The 14,365-nt window shown below is 57.3% G+C and overlaps 1 protein-coding gene across 2 annotated transcripts in view; it reads right to left on the bottom strand.

Annotated features, from left to right (window-relative positions):
• The window catches only part of CYB5R3 (cytochrome b5 reductase 3), a 23,206-nt gene extending 10,283 nt beyond the window's left edge, over positions 1–12,923 (bottom strand). Inside the window, exons 1-4 of one of the 2 annotated variants that reach the window (XM_024737472.1) lie at positions 12,768–12,923; positions 6,020–6,151; positions 2,581–2,653; positions 2,116–2,222 (exon numbers count right to left, since the gene is read on the bottom strand). In XM_024737472.1, the coding sequence (XP_024593240.1) occupies positions 2,116–2,222; positions 2,581–2,653; positions 6,020–6,103 (264 nt within the window). In that variant the 5' untranslated portion in view covers positions 6,104–6,151; positions 12,768–12,923. The remainder of the gene's footprint in view (positions 1–2,115; positions 2,223–2,580; positions 2,654–6,019; positions 6,152–12,767) is intronic. The other variant, XM_024737471.1, reaches the window with a different exon arrangement.
• Positions 12,924–14,365: the final 1,442 nt, after the last annotated feature.

Below are 14,365 nucleotides of genomic sequence, written 5' to 3'. Positions count from 1 at the left end.
GCCTTCTCACACGATGCCCCTTCCACCCATCAAAACTTACCCGTCTGTGTCCCGTCCCCCGCAGTGGTCTGCCCTCCCCATAACATCCCCTTGGAGGGCAAAGCATCAGCCTGGTGTCCAAGGCAGCGACCCGAGGGCCTGCTGCATGATGTCCTGCCAGGAAGCATCTGTGACCACCCCCGCCCCCTCCCCCGGCAGGAGATCCCCATGGCTGTCAGCTCAGTAAGGGCTCTGGGAAGCCGGCTCACCAGGCCCTCCTGGTGGATGTTCAATTCTTTCCACTTCGTGCTGCCATAAAAACATCACTCTTGGAACCATTTCCTTCCTTGTGCCTTTTGGGATTTCAGCTTTGGAAAAAGGGATGTGCTACAACGCTCGTACAGAGAGATGGGCAGACAGGGGAGGAGCTCCAGGGCTGGGATGGCTGCACCACGGGGCATTTCTGCTGGGCTTTGAAGGGCAAGCAGGAGCGATGAGCAGAGAAGGGGGAGAGGCAGTGGGGGAGGGACAGCGTGGGCAAAGGCCAGGACGTCTAATAGGGCTTGGGGCCTCGGAGGTGGGGTGGGGAGAAGAGCTTGCGGCTACAGCACAGGGGATGTGTCTGTGTGTCTGGGGTGCGGGGCAGGGAGAGTGGGCAGAGCCCACTGCGTGCCAGGCTGGGGGCCTGACCTTTAGCCAGGGCCAAGGGGGCCAGTGAGGTCTCCAAGCCAGGAAGGGCCTGGTCCTGGTGAGTATTCCATCTCTACTTGAATCCCCCCAACACCTCCTCCACATCTGGCTCGAGAGACTTCAGCAAGAACAGATGCTTGAACTCTCACCACCTTCCCTTTCCTTCCGGACAAAGCCCCAGACTACCAGGGCCTCCAAGGATCTGCCTGGCCCTGCTGACCTCTCCCTTTTCGGTCCCTCAAGTCCTCAAGCCTCCTCCTGACCTCAGGGTCTTTGAACCTGGAAGGTCCTTTTCCTCCGTCTCCACCTGGCTGCCGCCTCCTCAGCCGCCAGACCTTGCCTCACTGTTGCCTGCTCAGGGGGGCAGCTCTCATCACCCCACCCCCGCCCCAGCTCTGGTGCCCATTCTAGGTGCTCAGTCTCTTGTGCTTGTCCCCTGAACAAACACTGACCTCTGTGTGACCACCTGTTCAGTGTGCATTCTCCAGCCAAAGACAAGATACCGAGGCCAGTGGGCCTGGGCACCCAGCACAGGGTCTAAATGACACCAAGCGAAGAGGAGATCCAGGCCAGAGCCAGGACTGACAGGCCCAGCTCCCTTCCTGCCCTCACAGACACAGCGCCCAGCCCAGGACCCTGTAAGACCCAGGGCTGAAGCTGAGGCCCAGAGGGGGTCTCTGCTCCTGTTCCCCCACCCAAGGGTCCAGTGAGGGGGCCCTGGGGCCTGCACAGTGGAGTTGAGAGAGCAAGCCTGATCCCCAGGGGTGCTGAGCCAGGGCGGCCATGGAGGTTTGGTCCTTGACTAGGGAGGGTCTCTAACATCCAGCCCACCGGTCTGGGCTGGTTCACACTTTTGGGTGGGTGTGTGATCAGAGAACACGGATCACTGCTGGAAAGTTTGTGTTTCTCATTTCCATAAAAATGTACCGGGCTCTAGTTGTCATTTCTCCTTCTGTTCAGCATCTTGTTTTTTAAGATCCTTGCTGGTTGTTCTACGTCTCTCTGGTCTTGTTGCTTCTAATGGCTACATCTTCCCACAGCGCACACCCAGCCCCCGAACGGCGATGGATCCCAGAAAGGCCCTCGCCCCGGCTCCCGGACACGGTCCCATGAGCTCCTCACACTGCACCCCCAGCAGGCCCGTGGGATGCTTCCCAGGGGAAGAGCAGGTGCCCAGCTCACTGGGCTTCGCCAGTCCGCGAGCAGGAAGGTGAGCCCTCCACGGGCTGGTGGGCCTGCCTGGTTCCTCTTCTGCAGATGCTCAGCCTGATCCCGACCCCTGCCCTCTGCCGAGACCCCAAAGCTTGGCTTGTGCTAAGAACTATGATCTGCTATTCACTCGGAAACCAGGCACAGCGAGCACAGGGCCTTCAGAGATCAGACTGTGGGGCCTTGGCCGCGAGGTGGTCACCCCGGCGCCAAGCAGCTGTGGCCCCAAGACCTCACCTTGATGACCAGGTCCACAAAGCCCTTGTCGTCATCGCTGGAGACGGGCGTGTAGGGCCGAATGACTAGGTTCCCATCGATTCGAGCCGAGAGGTAGATGTGCTGGCCTGCAGGACAGCAGGGGTGAGTGTGGGCTGACTACCCCTGCAGGGCCCCCTGGGTCTTGTCAGCCCACTTCGCTGCACCCCGTCCAGCATTCAAAGCCTAGCCTGACCTCGGCTCCCGCTGCTCCCTTCGCCACCCCCGGGGACTCCCATCACGTCCCATCTCTTTGCCTTTGCTCGTGCTCGTGCCACCGCCGGGGACACTGAAGCAACTGGCCTCTTATCCTGACACTCACCCCTGAAGGCCCAGGGTGGCTGTCACCTCCTCCCTGAAGCCTTCCCTGCACTAACTGAAATGCAAAGTCCCCACCTCTCTGTCCCAGCACCAGCTCCACGTGTGCTGGGTTGGGGCCGCACTCACCGACAGGGAGGCCCAGGATGTGCTGGGGTGACGGCAGAGCAAAGCGGAACCGGCGGGTATCATGGCTGATGACCTGCAATGAAGCGTGAGCTGCTGGATGGCACCCAGGGCAGAGGGGCCCCCAGACTCAGAGTGCCCACCCCTCCCCAGCACCGGAGTGTCATTGAGAGAAGTGACACTGACATATGGACATACAACCTGCACACGCGTGTGCAAGGGCACAGAGGTCAGGTACACACTGGGTGTGCCTCTGCTCTCACTGGCCCAGAGGAGGGCACTGACCCACCCAGGGCCACAGGGCAAGGTGGTCGGAGCAGGGAGTGAGCTCAAGATCCCAAAGGGAGGGACTTCCCTGGTGGCGCAGTGGTTAAGAATCCACCTGCCAACGCAGGGGACACAGGTTCGAGGCCTGGTCCGGGAAGATCCCACATGCCGTGGAGCAACTAAGCCTGTGCGCCACAACTACTGAGCCTGCGCTCTAGAGCCCATGAGCCACAACTACTGAGCCCTCGTGCCACAACTACTGAAGCCTGCACGCCTAGAGCCTGTGCTTTAAAAAAAAAAAAGATCCCAAAGGGAGGCTGCCAGACAGCCCAGAAAATTCCAGGGACAGGAGGAAAGGATCCACCTCCGCCACAGCTTGAGAAGTGTCCCGGGGTGGCAGAAACAGCTCAGGGACTGGGCCAGCAGTGGGGCAGAGCTGAGACAAGGCCCCATGTGCCCAGGCCTGGGACTCAAGAGAGGGGCTCTAGAAGCCACTACACTAAAAGCCGCCCCCCGCCCCGAGAAGCGGGACAGCATGACCGTGGCTGGGCTGCAGAGGGCAGGAGGCATGGCAGCCTTGCTGCCCAGGAGGTCACTGGGGCTGGCCATGGCCAAGACAGGGTGTGCACCCAGGGTGTGGTCAATGGGTGAAGGCCATTCCCCCTCTAGGGTGGGGCAGAGGCTGCTTAAGAGTGAGGCTAGGCTGAGGAAGGAGCCCAGTCTTGACTGGGGCCAGGGAGGCGAGCAGGTGTCAGAGCTGGGAACCGAACCCAGTGCCCGGACTCCGACCTGGGCTCCGGAAGGCCCCTGTGAGGTCTCCCCTGCACCAGGTGCAGCAGGATGGTGGGTGTCGAGGGGCCGTCCGGAAGGCAGGCAGCTAGCTGTCCAGCACATGTTCACGCCCACACGAGGCAAGGTCCAGTGATGGAGAGTGTTACCACCCGGAGGGGAGACGCCAGACCTCTCCCAAGGGACAGAGCGTCACTCTAAGCATCACTGAAGCGTGTGAGCCAAGGCAGGTGGCCTGGATCTCAGGAGAGACGGCGCCCAGCCACCACTTAGGACACAGTGCTTGTTGGCGGCCAGTGGGCCTCTCCGCCCCACAGTCCGGGCCTGAAGCTGCAAAGGGAGCCCCAGGGCCTCCCGCAAGTGGATCCCAGGATTATCAACTGGTCCTGGGGCTCAAGGTCAGAAACCCATGTGCCAGATATTTTTGGAGGAAGAACAGAAATGAGAGAAAGACACTGATGATTACTAGCCCAGCACAGCAAAAGTCATGAGGCTAACGTGTGTGAGGGCTCGGCACGTGCTGGCCGTGATGACCCGAGCAGTAGACTCGCAGAGCTGTGGGCAACCTTGCTGATCACCTGGTCCAGTCCCGTTCAGAGAGGGGAAGGGCTGACAGCTGGGACCCCTCCCTGAACCAAGGCAAAAGTATCAAGAGCAGGCCCACCTGCTGGCCCACCACTAGGCTACAATGGGGGAGGGGAACTGCTAGCACGCGTGCCTCCTGATCAATCAAAGGGGCCTGGAGGGTCCACCGTGTGACATCCTGCGACAAAATACCAGACAGTCGTCAAAAATAATGAATCAGGGCTTCCCTGGTGGCGCAGCGGTTGAGAGTCCACCTGCCGATGCAGGGGATGCAGGTTCGTGCCCGGTCCGGGAGGATCCCACATGCCGCGGAGCGGCTGGGCCCGTGAGCCATGGCCGCTGAGCCTGCGCGTCCGGAGCCTGTGCTCCGCAACGGGAGAGGCCACAACAGTGAGAGGCCCGCGTACCGCAAAATAAATAAATAAATAAATAAATAAATAAATAAAAAATAATGAATCAGCTTTGGGTTAGACATGTAAAGGTGTCCATATTGCACAGCTGGGTAAAAACTCAGGTTATTAAAAAAGAGAAACTAAGTATACACACACCTGAACCTCCACACATCATGTACACAGGAATGTACTACCAGAAGGGCTCGCGGTGACCCGTGAAGGGGACCCTCTGCAAAGGGGTTATGGGGGAGGGGAACGTTCACACCTCATGAACAGAGCACATATAAACATGTGCTTTTATTTTATAAAAGTAAAATTTTTATAGCGAGCACATATAAATCATACATTACTTTGGGAATTAAAAAACAACAACAAAGAAAAAGAACTTTATAAAAGGAAAAGCTTTTAAAACATTGTTATTTCATTTTAGTGAGAAAAAATTGTGTATAAGATATATTGAGAGGATAAGTGTGGTCTCATCTGGGAAGCAGTAATTTTTTTTTCTTTTTCTTTTCTTTTTGCCTCTCTCTGGTTTTCAACTTCTATGAAATCCTGGTACAAGTACAGTCACAGGAGCCCCAGCTCTCATGGGGAGCCCGGGTGCAGACTAGAGCCCAGGACTCAGGCTTCCGGCAAGTGACTGACTTTCTCTGCCCCATGACTCAGTTTTCCCTGTCACACCCCTCCTGAGGCAGCTGTGGTGGCCAGAAATAGCACATGGGAGGGGCTCTGATGAGAGAGAGTAAGGAGGGAAACAGCCTTACAGGGTGGGCGGCTGGGCAAAGGAGGGAGAGGATGGTTTTAAATCAGGATCAGAGGTCTGAAAAGGAAAAGCATCAAGTGGGGAGGGCAGGAGCAAGTCTGTGGGAGGAGCAGATGGAGCCGCCCCGCCAGCCCGCGGGGAATCTGACAGATGCAAAAGACGCTAGGGGCCCTGAGTGGGTGACCCTGCGGGCAGGGAAGGAGGAGGGGAGGAGACCTTATCTTTAAGGAAGGGGCACTGGGATGGGAGCCGCGAGGCCTAGGCCTAAGTCCTGGTCCTGCCCCTAACTCACAGTGTGACCTGAGTTTCTCCTCTCTTGTCCTCTGTTTTCACAGCCATTAAGTGGTTACTTGGACCCAAGAGTCCTTACAGGGTCCCTCCCACTCTGACCTTCTGGGGAATAGTGAGTGTGGTTCAAAGAACCAGCTCTGTGGGCAAAGACCTGAGTTCAAAGCCCTCTGCCGCTTACTGGTAGCCTTAGAAAGGGACCACCTTGCTTTCCCCATCTGTAAAATGGGCAGATAATGGGACCTACTTCACAAGGGGCCATGCCCTGAGCACATAGTAGGTGCCTGTGAAATGCTGTGATGCTGACAAGGACAGAGAGGTGCCCATGCCCCACGACCCCCTCAGGCCCCACACTGACCTCCTTGTCAATCAGCCGCAGCGGGTACTTGATGTCCGGGTTCTCGAGGGTGATGGCTGGGGTGCAGCGCTGGAACAGCTTCATGAACAGGCTATACAGGAACCAGACTGGGGAGAGGACCACGTGGCCCAACTGAAACAACAGGACAGACCCACGAGGTCAGCCTGCCCCCTGCCCTTCCTCCAAACATACCTCCGGGCCTCTCCCCTACCAGGAACGCCCTCTCCCCATCATGTTCATTCAGGGAACCCCAGCTCCATTTTGGTGCCAGCTGGGAGAAGTTACAAAAATCAGACTCATGAAACCTATCACTGTGTTACTGAGTCATTGGAAAAGCTCCATTTTCCCTGAGGAATGGGGACAAAGAAAGCTACATAACTGAGCATGTAGCCCTTTTCACTTTGGCTGCCAGGAAGCTCAGCATAAAGTTCCCAAGTACCTGTGCTTAATCTTGAGCACTGTGTATCTGTGCTCGCTCCCTCCCTCACTCCCTCCCTCCCTTTAGTCAATTTCCCTGGCCCTATTAAGTGATGTCAAGTGCTAGCTCTATTTAGACAAACAGACAAACCCCTGAGCCCTGGGGTTCTGCCTTCAGATGCAGGGGCAGCCGAGGCACTGAGCTAGACACTAGGAAGCTCTGCTCCTTGCTGGCTGTGTGACTCTGCACAAGTCCCTTCCCCTCTCTGAACTGAACTGGACCAGGTGAACTGCAAGGTCCCCTGAAGCTCTGAGAGTCTACTCCTAGCATCATGCAGAGCCCTGCACAGGGGTTAACCTCATGACAACCCTATGGGGTAGGCACTGTCATCACCACCACTTTACAGATGAGGAAACAGCTCAGAGAGGTGAAGCAACTCACCCACAGTCACACAGCAGGCAGGTGGGGAGCTGCAACTCAAACCTGAGTCCGCCTGCCTCCCCAATCACACTCTTAAACATCAGGCCTCACCCTCATCATCACTCACCCTCTTGCGTGGCTCTGAGAACCTCTTCCTTGCCAGCCCCCTGCCCCCCATATCGCAGCCTCACAAAGACCCTAGAGGCAGTTTGGATTTTTTAAAAACAGAGAAAACCCACATCCCATGGCCAAATAAAACTGCTTAGGTTTATGTGGAGAGGACACCCTTGCAAAGAAAGACAACCAGCCTGCTGCTCTTTCTAGCTATTTTTGTCCCTGGGAAAAGCACTTAGCCTCTCGGCCCTGTTTCTCCGTCTGTGAAATGGGAGTCATAAGCTACACTCTCTGGCTGTGAAGATGGAGATCGGCTAACCCAGGCCGTCCCCCAGCAGGCACTTGACCTCACTGGGTATCTGTGTGCAGAAGCTACCCTTGGCCATCCGGAAGTCGAGTCCTGGGCAGCCTCCACTATCTGGACCACAAGTGAGACTCAGGAAGAGAACAGCAACAGCCTCAAGACCGCTCAGACCAACCCTACAGTGGAGAACCTGGCAGACCCCACCCTAACCAGGGAGCAGCACAGGAAAGGGGCCAGCTGACACTGTGCACCTCTTGACACGAAGCAAGAAGGGCCCAGCACCGCTCTGTGCCTTCCTTCAGGAGCACACAGCCTGCCTCTGACACAAGGAAACACTGAGGGCCTTTCACCGCGAGAACTGGCACCTCTCTTCAAAAATGTCAAAGCCAGGGCTTCCTTGGTGGCGCAGTGGTTGAGAGTCCGCCTGCCAATGCAGGGGACGCGGGTTCGTGCCCCGGTCCGGGAAGATCCCACATGCCGCGGAGCAACTAAGCCCGTGCGCCATGGCCGCTGAGCCTGCGTGTCCGGAGCCTGTGCTCCGCAACGGGAGAGGCCACAACAGTGAGAGGCCCGCGTACCGCAAAAAAAAATAAAGAGAAACGAAGGCCGAGGAATGGGTCCAGATTAAAGGAGGCTCTGGTGGGTCGGAGGGTGCTCCCCTAAAACTCATGTCCACCCAGATCCTGGGGATGGAAAAGGGTTTTTGCACATGTAATTAAACTAAGGATCTTGAGATGAGATCCTCTTGGATCCCCCCGGTGGGCCCCAGATCCCACGACAAGTGTCCTTCTAAGACAGAGGAGAAGACTCAGAGGAGAAGGTTGTGTGAAGACAGAGACTGGAGTGATGTGGTGACACGCCAAGGAGGCCAAGGACTGCTGGAAGCCACCAGAAGCAGGAAGAGGAGGAAGGCCCCTCCCCTAGGCCTCCAGAGAGCACGCCCTGCCAAAACCTTGATTTCACACTTCTGGCCTCCAGACTATGCAAGAATGAATTTCCACTGTTTTATGCTACCTAGTTTGTGGTAATTTATATGCAGCCGTAGGAGACGAATACAGTAAGTCCCCTACATATGAACGAGTTCTGATCTGAGAGCACGTTTGTAAGTCCAATTTGTTCATAAGCCCAACAAAGTTAGCCTAGGGACCCAACTAGCACAGTCAGCTATACAGTACTGTACTGTAATAGGTTTAGAATACTTTTCACACAAGTAATACACAAAAAAACAAACAAAAAATAAACAGTTGAATGTCCTTGTTCTTAGGAGATAGATGCTGAAGTGTTTAGGGGCAGAGAACCATCATATCTGTGGTTTACTCTCAAATAGTTTAAAATACACACACAATAAAGTAAATATAGCAAATGTTAATATCTGGTATATCTTGATGAAGAGTATATAAGGGCTCTTTATACATCCTTTCAACTTTACTGTAAGTCTGAAATTATTTCAAAATAAAAAGTGAAGAAGGGAGTCCACACTAGTGGTTCATATAGTGGGGTCAACAACCAAAAGTTCTCCCAAAATACTGGTTCTCAAGAAAATTGTTTCACAGCTTGTTCACTCACCCTCCCTAGTGTACCTCCCTGACTTTAGTTCTCACAGCAGATGACCGTGTGTATTCTTCTTATCATAACACTACAAATTCCCCTTTTTGCCTTGGCTGCCAGGAAGCTCAGAGTCAAGTTCCTTGCTTGCATGGAAGCCTCTTTGCTTCCTTTGCAGGCCTCTTGAGGTAGCATGTTCTGCAGAGAACAGACCTGGAATGGGCCCCTGCCCTATTGAGGGTCAGGTGAGAAGATTCTCACCTCTCAAGGCCCAGCCTCACTGCTCCCTCCCTTCCCAGAAGCCCTGCCAGGACCCCCCCACTCTATCAACTGGGGAGGACACTCTGGCTGAGTACCTGAGGCCTCTCTGAGCCTCGGTATTCTTGGCTACAGAAGGAAGGTGAGGGCCACTGCCTGGCCAACAGCCCAGGGGAGCTGGGATATGAGATGAGACGGGGGGCTGAGGTCACCGAAGGGTCTATAACCTGTGGAATGTGGGCGTGCACACAGGTTTTTCTACCACCCTCATGGGGCCACCATCACCCAGGAGACGGAATACCCAAATGAAGGAAGGGCAGAGGCACCAAGATCCCACACCGGGCCTGGCCCTGCCCCCAAACCGGCCCAGCTGCTTCAAGTTGCCCGGCCGAAGCTTTGGTTACAGGCCTTTTGTTGGGCTCAAAACACCGTGCCTCTCCCGCAGACAGAGCCTCCAGGCTGGCTGCAGCCACGGCCTCGCCCCACGGGGCCCCTCGTCTGTTAACCAATGGGTCTAAACAGAAGGCCTGAGGGAGCTGGCCCCAGCGCACCCCTCCGGCCCGCACAGGGCCACACAAAGGGTCTCTGGCCACCTGCCCACTTAACCAGCACCTACCATGTCCTGGCTACCAAGTGGTATTTCACCCACCCTGGGTCGCATTTAAGGCCCGTTGGCAGCCCTGGACTCTGGGGTCAGGAGACTTGGGTTTGAGACCCAGCTCAGGACTTCAGGAGGGAATCTTCACCTCTCCAGGCTCCATCTTCCTCAAGTTCATGAGGACAGCCCCACCTAGGGCTGGGGAGGAATCGAGGCTGCAAAAGGCCATGTTAGAGCAAACTGGCCAATGTCCCTGAGCTGGCACTGCTCCAAGAGTGGGACGTGAATTCTCTGGCATAATCCTTACTTCAATCCTAGGCTATAGGTACTGTGATTATCATCAAGTTACAGATGAGGAAAGCCAGTCCTCAGAGGACTCACACCCATTTCTCAGAGAGATTAAGTGACTCACCCATGGCCACGCAACCCAGGCCTGTCTAGCCCAAAGTGTGGTTCTTCCCAAGCCACCTCCCAGGACAGATGCCCTGGAGCCCACGGCCCAAATCCCCTTGCTCCAGCACAGTCCAATCTCCCGGCTCTTGCAGTGAAGCCCCAGCTGCCCAGACTAACAGGCTGCTCCGCCACCCCCAAACACCCACCACGGCTCCCCACTGCCAACACTCAAGGTCCCCACTATCCAGTCACAAGCCTTTCTTGCCTTAGGCCTTTGTACACTCTCCCTTCTGCCCTGAATGCCCTTTCTCTTCCCTCATCCAACAACTCCTATTCCACTTCCAGAGCCCAGCTCAAACGTCAACTCTTACCCTCTAGCTAAGCAAGCCCTCAGCAGACATCCGGAGCCCGCCCCCCCCCCACAACTTCTGCAAACTCCACGGGGATGAGGGCGACTCTGACGATTCCTCTGCTCCAGGCCTCTCCCACATCAATCAGGGAAGCCATATCCATGGAGAACATTGTTTAGGGAAAAAGTTGAGTGAAGCGACATTTGCAGGAAATCACCATTGTTGGGAGTCCTGGAAATAAACTTAAACGACATTAAGAGCCCAAATGGAGTTATGTTTGGTGCTCTCTGGAGTTTTATTTCCCCCCAGCACAGCCGTTTAAGTGGTCAGCCAAGTTTAATAACTAAGACCCCCTGGCCTGCAGCTCGTCTCACAGTCTGCAAAGCACCTTCCCTTCCATTTCCTCACTGACCCTCAGCACTGGGAGACAGGCCAACTGCATTCTTCACTTGACAAAGGAGGAAACTGTGGCTCAGGGAGGCCCAGGGTGGAGTCTGGGCTTCGGTTCCCAATTTTCTGTCGTTCACCCCAAATCTCTCACCTGCCCCAAATGCCAGCCAGCCCATGGTTACATGCTGAGCCGTGAAAATGACTCATTTGTCAACAGTTCTGAAGACGAGTCCTCAACACTGGCCTTGGCCCTTACACCGAACTTGCGGATCCCAGGCGCCAGCTTCGTGTGCCCTGGCTGCCAGTCCTGGGCTCACACGGCTGGGCCAGGTTCCCATGTGAGGTCACAGACAATGTACGACGGCAGACCCAGCAAGGCGGGGGACCTGGTGTCTCATCTCTAGCACTCAGAGCAGAGACACTCGGTAAATATTCGTGGATAAATTCACGAAGGGACAAGAACAAGCCCCCGCACTGCAGTCTCTCTCTGACTTTTCTTACTTTGTCTGTAAGTTTCCGCAACCAGGACAAGGGACCAGATGCCTCCAGGGGGAGGGTGGGGCTCGGCCCTCCACGGAGCACAGGGCTGAGGGGTTGGATCCTGAACTCCTGGCTGTTTCCACACCTGCCTCTCAGAGGTGTGGTGGGACTGCAGCCGCTGCCGGAAGGAGCTGTGCCAGTGAGCGGTGGATAACGTGAGCGGCCTTCCTTCCAGTCCCCGTGCCCAGACGCGACACTCTCGTATCTCGCACAGTCCTTGAGCCCGGGACGCGGGCGCTATGGCCACTCCACTTCAGTGAGGACACTGAGACAGGGTGAGAACTGGCACCCAGCTTGGTCCGAGCACTGAGCCCCAGCCCTGCACAGTCCCTCTGCATCTGCGGACAGTCGGGCCACTGAGAGAGCAAGGGTGGACTTTGTACAAATTCGTCTCTGGAGGCAGCTGTGAGCCGACCCTCACTGTCAGTCAGTCCTTCAGGTCACAAACCCCAGTGGGCACAGCTGCCAGGGCCCGTGTGGGATGCGGCGGACACAGGTCGGGGACCGCGTCCCTGGGGAGCTCAAGCCAGTGTGGGAGATGGACACGGGCAGAGAAAAGGGTGCCGTGGAAAGGCGAAGCTTCGTCTCTGGAAAATCGGAGGCTTTACCAGACTCACAAGGGGTTGGGATGCCCTGTTCCCCGTCCAAGGCACCACTCCCACCCCTGCAAGCAGTGGGCAGAGTAAACAGGAGGCAGGCGGCCAAAGCCAAGGTCCCACCCCAGCTCCTCCTCAGCTGTGCTGCTCTCACACACACACACACACACACCACGTCACCCCAGCTCCCCAGGTGAGCTAGGAGACAGCTGCTTCGCCAGGCCTTGACCTGGTGCCCCATAGGCCACACAGTGCCCACCAGGGAACCCACCACCTGCCTTTCCCCACCTCTGGTAACACAGGAAGGGGAGAGGGAAACGGGGTGCCAGAGTCCCACGATGCCTCCAGGGAGCCCCCAGCTCACCCACCACAGCCGAGGGGCTGGGTAGCCCTACTACCCCCGTGCGGCACCCAGCCAGCTGCTCACCCCCTGGAACTCCCCACCGGGACCCTGCCATCCACTCTACCCAGGTCAGGTCTGGGTGGGCAAAGGGACCTGCCAGGACCCCCCAGGTGCCAGCCCCCTGTGCTGAGGCTTCCCTGCCCGCTGCCCGCCAGCTGTCTAGCTGGGATCTGCGTGTCCACCTCCTTCATGGCCCCCTTCTCGGGAAGCAGGAGCAAGTGGGAGGGAGTGGAGGAAGCTCTGCAGCGAGGGGCTCCTGGCTCTGCGCTTCTGGGAAAGGGAACCCAGGAGGAGGGGCAGGTGGACAGTGGAGCTGCCCTCCACAGGGGGGACCCAACCCTGCTTCCCAGGGGCTGGGTGTCTGGACCACGGACTAGGCACAGAGCTGCCAGGGGCAGGGGAAAAGCCTTGGACTCTACCTGTGGTGGCGGCCTGTCAGGGTCCACTGAGCACTCACAACTGTGCTGGGGGAAGGGGAGCCAGAGTCGGGGACGGCAGGCTAAGCCCCCAACATACCCCCAGGTGGCAGGTTCAAGTGCCAACCCCTCGGCGTCCCCACTTCTGGTGTGTGGGAGGAGGCCTCTCTCAGGGCCTGCACGTCTCAGATAAGACGCCTGGTGCCCAGAGCCCGTGCTGGCCTCCCGCAGACGGCGTGGAGCCGCTGTGCCAGGAGGCCTGCCTGGGGTCTGCTCCAGGTATTTGGGCTCAAGTGGGGACCCCGGCAGGGCCCACGAGGAAAGGGCAACCCTGCCACCCTTTGGATAGAGGAGGCTTAGGAGTTGGTGAAGGTCTCCTGACGCTCAGATGGGGCTCTGCCCCTCATAGAGGGGCTACAAGGGGTCCTGGCTACTCGGCAAAAACACTGAGCAGCCAAATCTTGGGGACACAGAGAGAAACCCAACCAACACGGCTAGAAGGTGAGAAGCACTGCGGGAAAACAGCAGGGGCGGGGGTCTGGGTTCCGGTCCGGAGGCTGAGCAGTGAGGGAGGAAGGGGATTGCTGGGAACACAGTCAGGACGTTACGCTGAGCTGGGGTGATGCCCCCAGGCTAGCCCTGGGCAAAGCTGCCCCCTGGGCTGAACGCCACCCAGAGTCCTGGGCTGGGCCACACATTCACAAGCCAACACCCAGGCCAAGAGGCCTTCTGCCGAGTCCCCATGGGGGAGCCCCACACAGCCAGAGGGAAGAGGTGGAGGAGGACGCCAGGCAAGAGGCTCTGGGCCTAATCCTCCCAGTGGCAGCCCTGCCCAAGTGCCCCCAGCCAGCGCCCAGGCACCCGCATGTGTGGGTGGGGACTGCCCTCTGGCCACAGCCTCAACGTGGAGCGCAAGCCACGCACCACCACTGTGGCTTCTGAGAAATTCGAAAGGCCCGAGGGCGAGGGAGGGTGGCCCTGGGCCGAACCAAAGTGACAGCATGACGATGGACTTTGCAGCTCCACAAGTTCAGACTCCGCCAGCCCGGCCCGTGGCCAAGTCTTGAGTGGCATTTCTTCATCTGTAAAATGGGGCCACCGGCTGGGGCCTCTCAAGTTTGCTGGGTTAAGAGAGACCAGAGCCTAGCTTGCAGCCCACGGAGAGGGTTCAGGGGCTGTCGTCGGTTAAAACTGCAATCCAGCAACACCGCACACACACTCATTCCACATGCACACACTCACTCCACGTGCACACACTCACTCCACACACACACACCTCACACCCACTCCACACACCCACTCCACACGCACACACTCGCAGGTACTCACGGTCACACTCCCGCACACCTGCTCACTCTTTCACTGTCACTCACCCCCATACACACTCCTGCACACGCACACGTCACACCCACACACCCGGTCACACACACGCCCTCACAAACTCACACTCACACATACGCACTCCCTCCTTCACACTTCACACGTGTTCAGTCGCACTCATACTAACTCACACGCGGGGGCACCGGCCACGTTCACCCCCGCACTCGCTCAGCACTAGCGCACACATCCTCACTCCTCGGCCGGCCGGGCTGAGGGGGGCG

This window comes from Neophocaena asiaeorientalis, unplaced genomic scaffold, assembly GCF_003031525.2.
Source record: "Neophocaena asiaeorientalis asiaeorientalis breed wild unplaced genomic scaffold, Neophocaena_asiaeorientalis_V1.1 scaffold242, whole genome shotgun sequence".
Lineage (NCBI taxonomy): Eukaryota > Metazoa > Chordata > Mammalia > Artiodactyla > Phocoenidae > Neophocaena > Neophocaena asiaeorientalis.
This window is presented reverse-complemented; position numbering and strand designations above follow the sequence as displayed.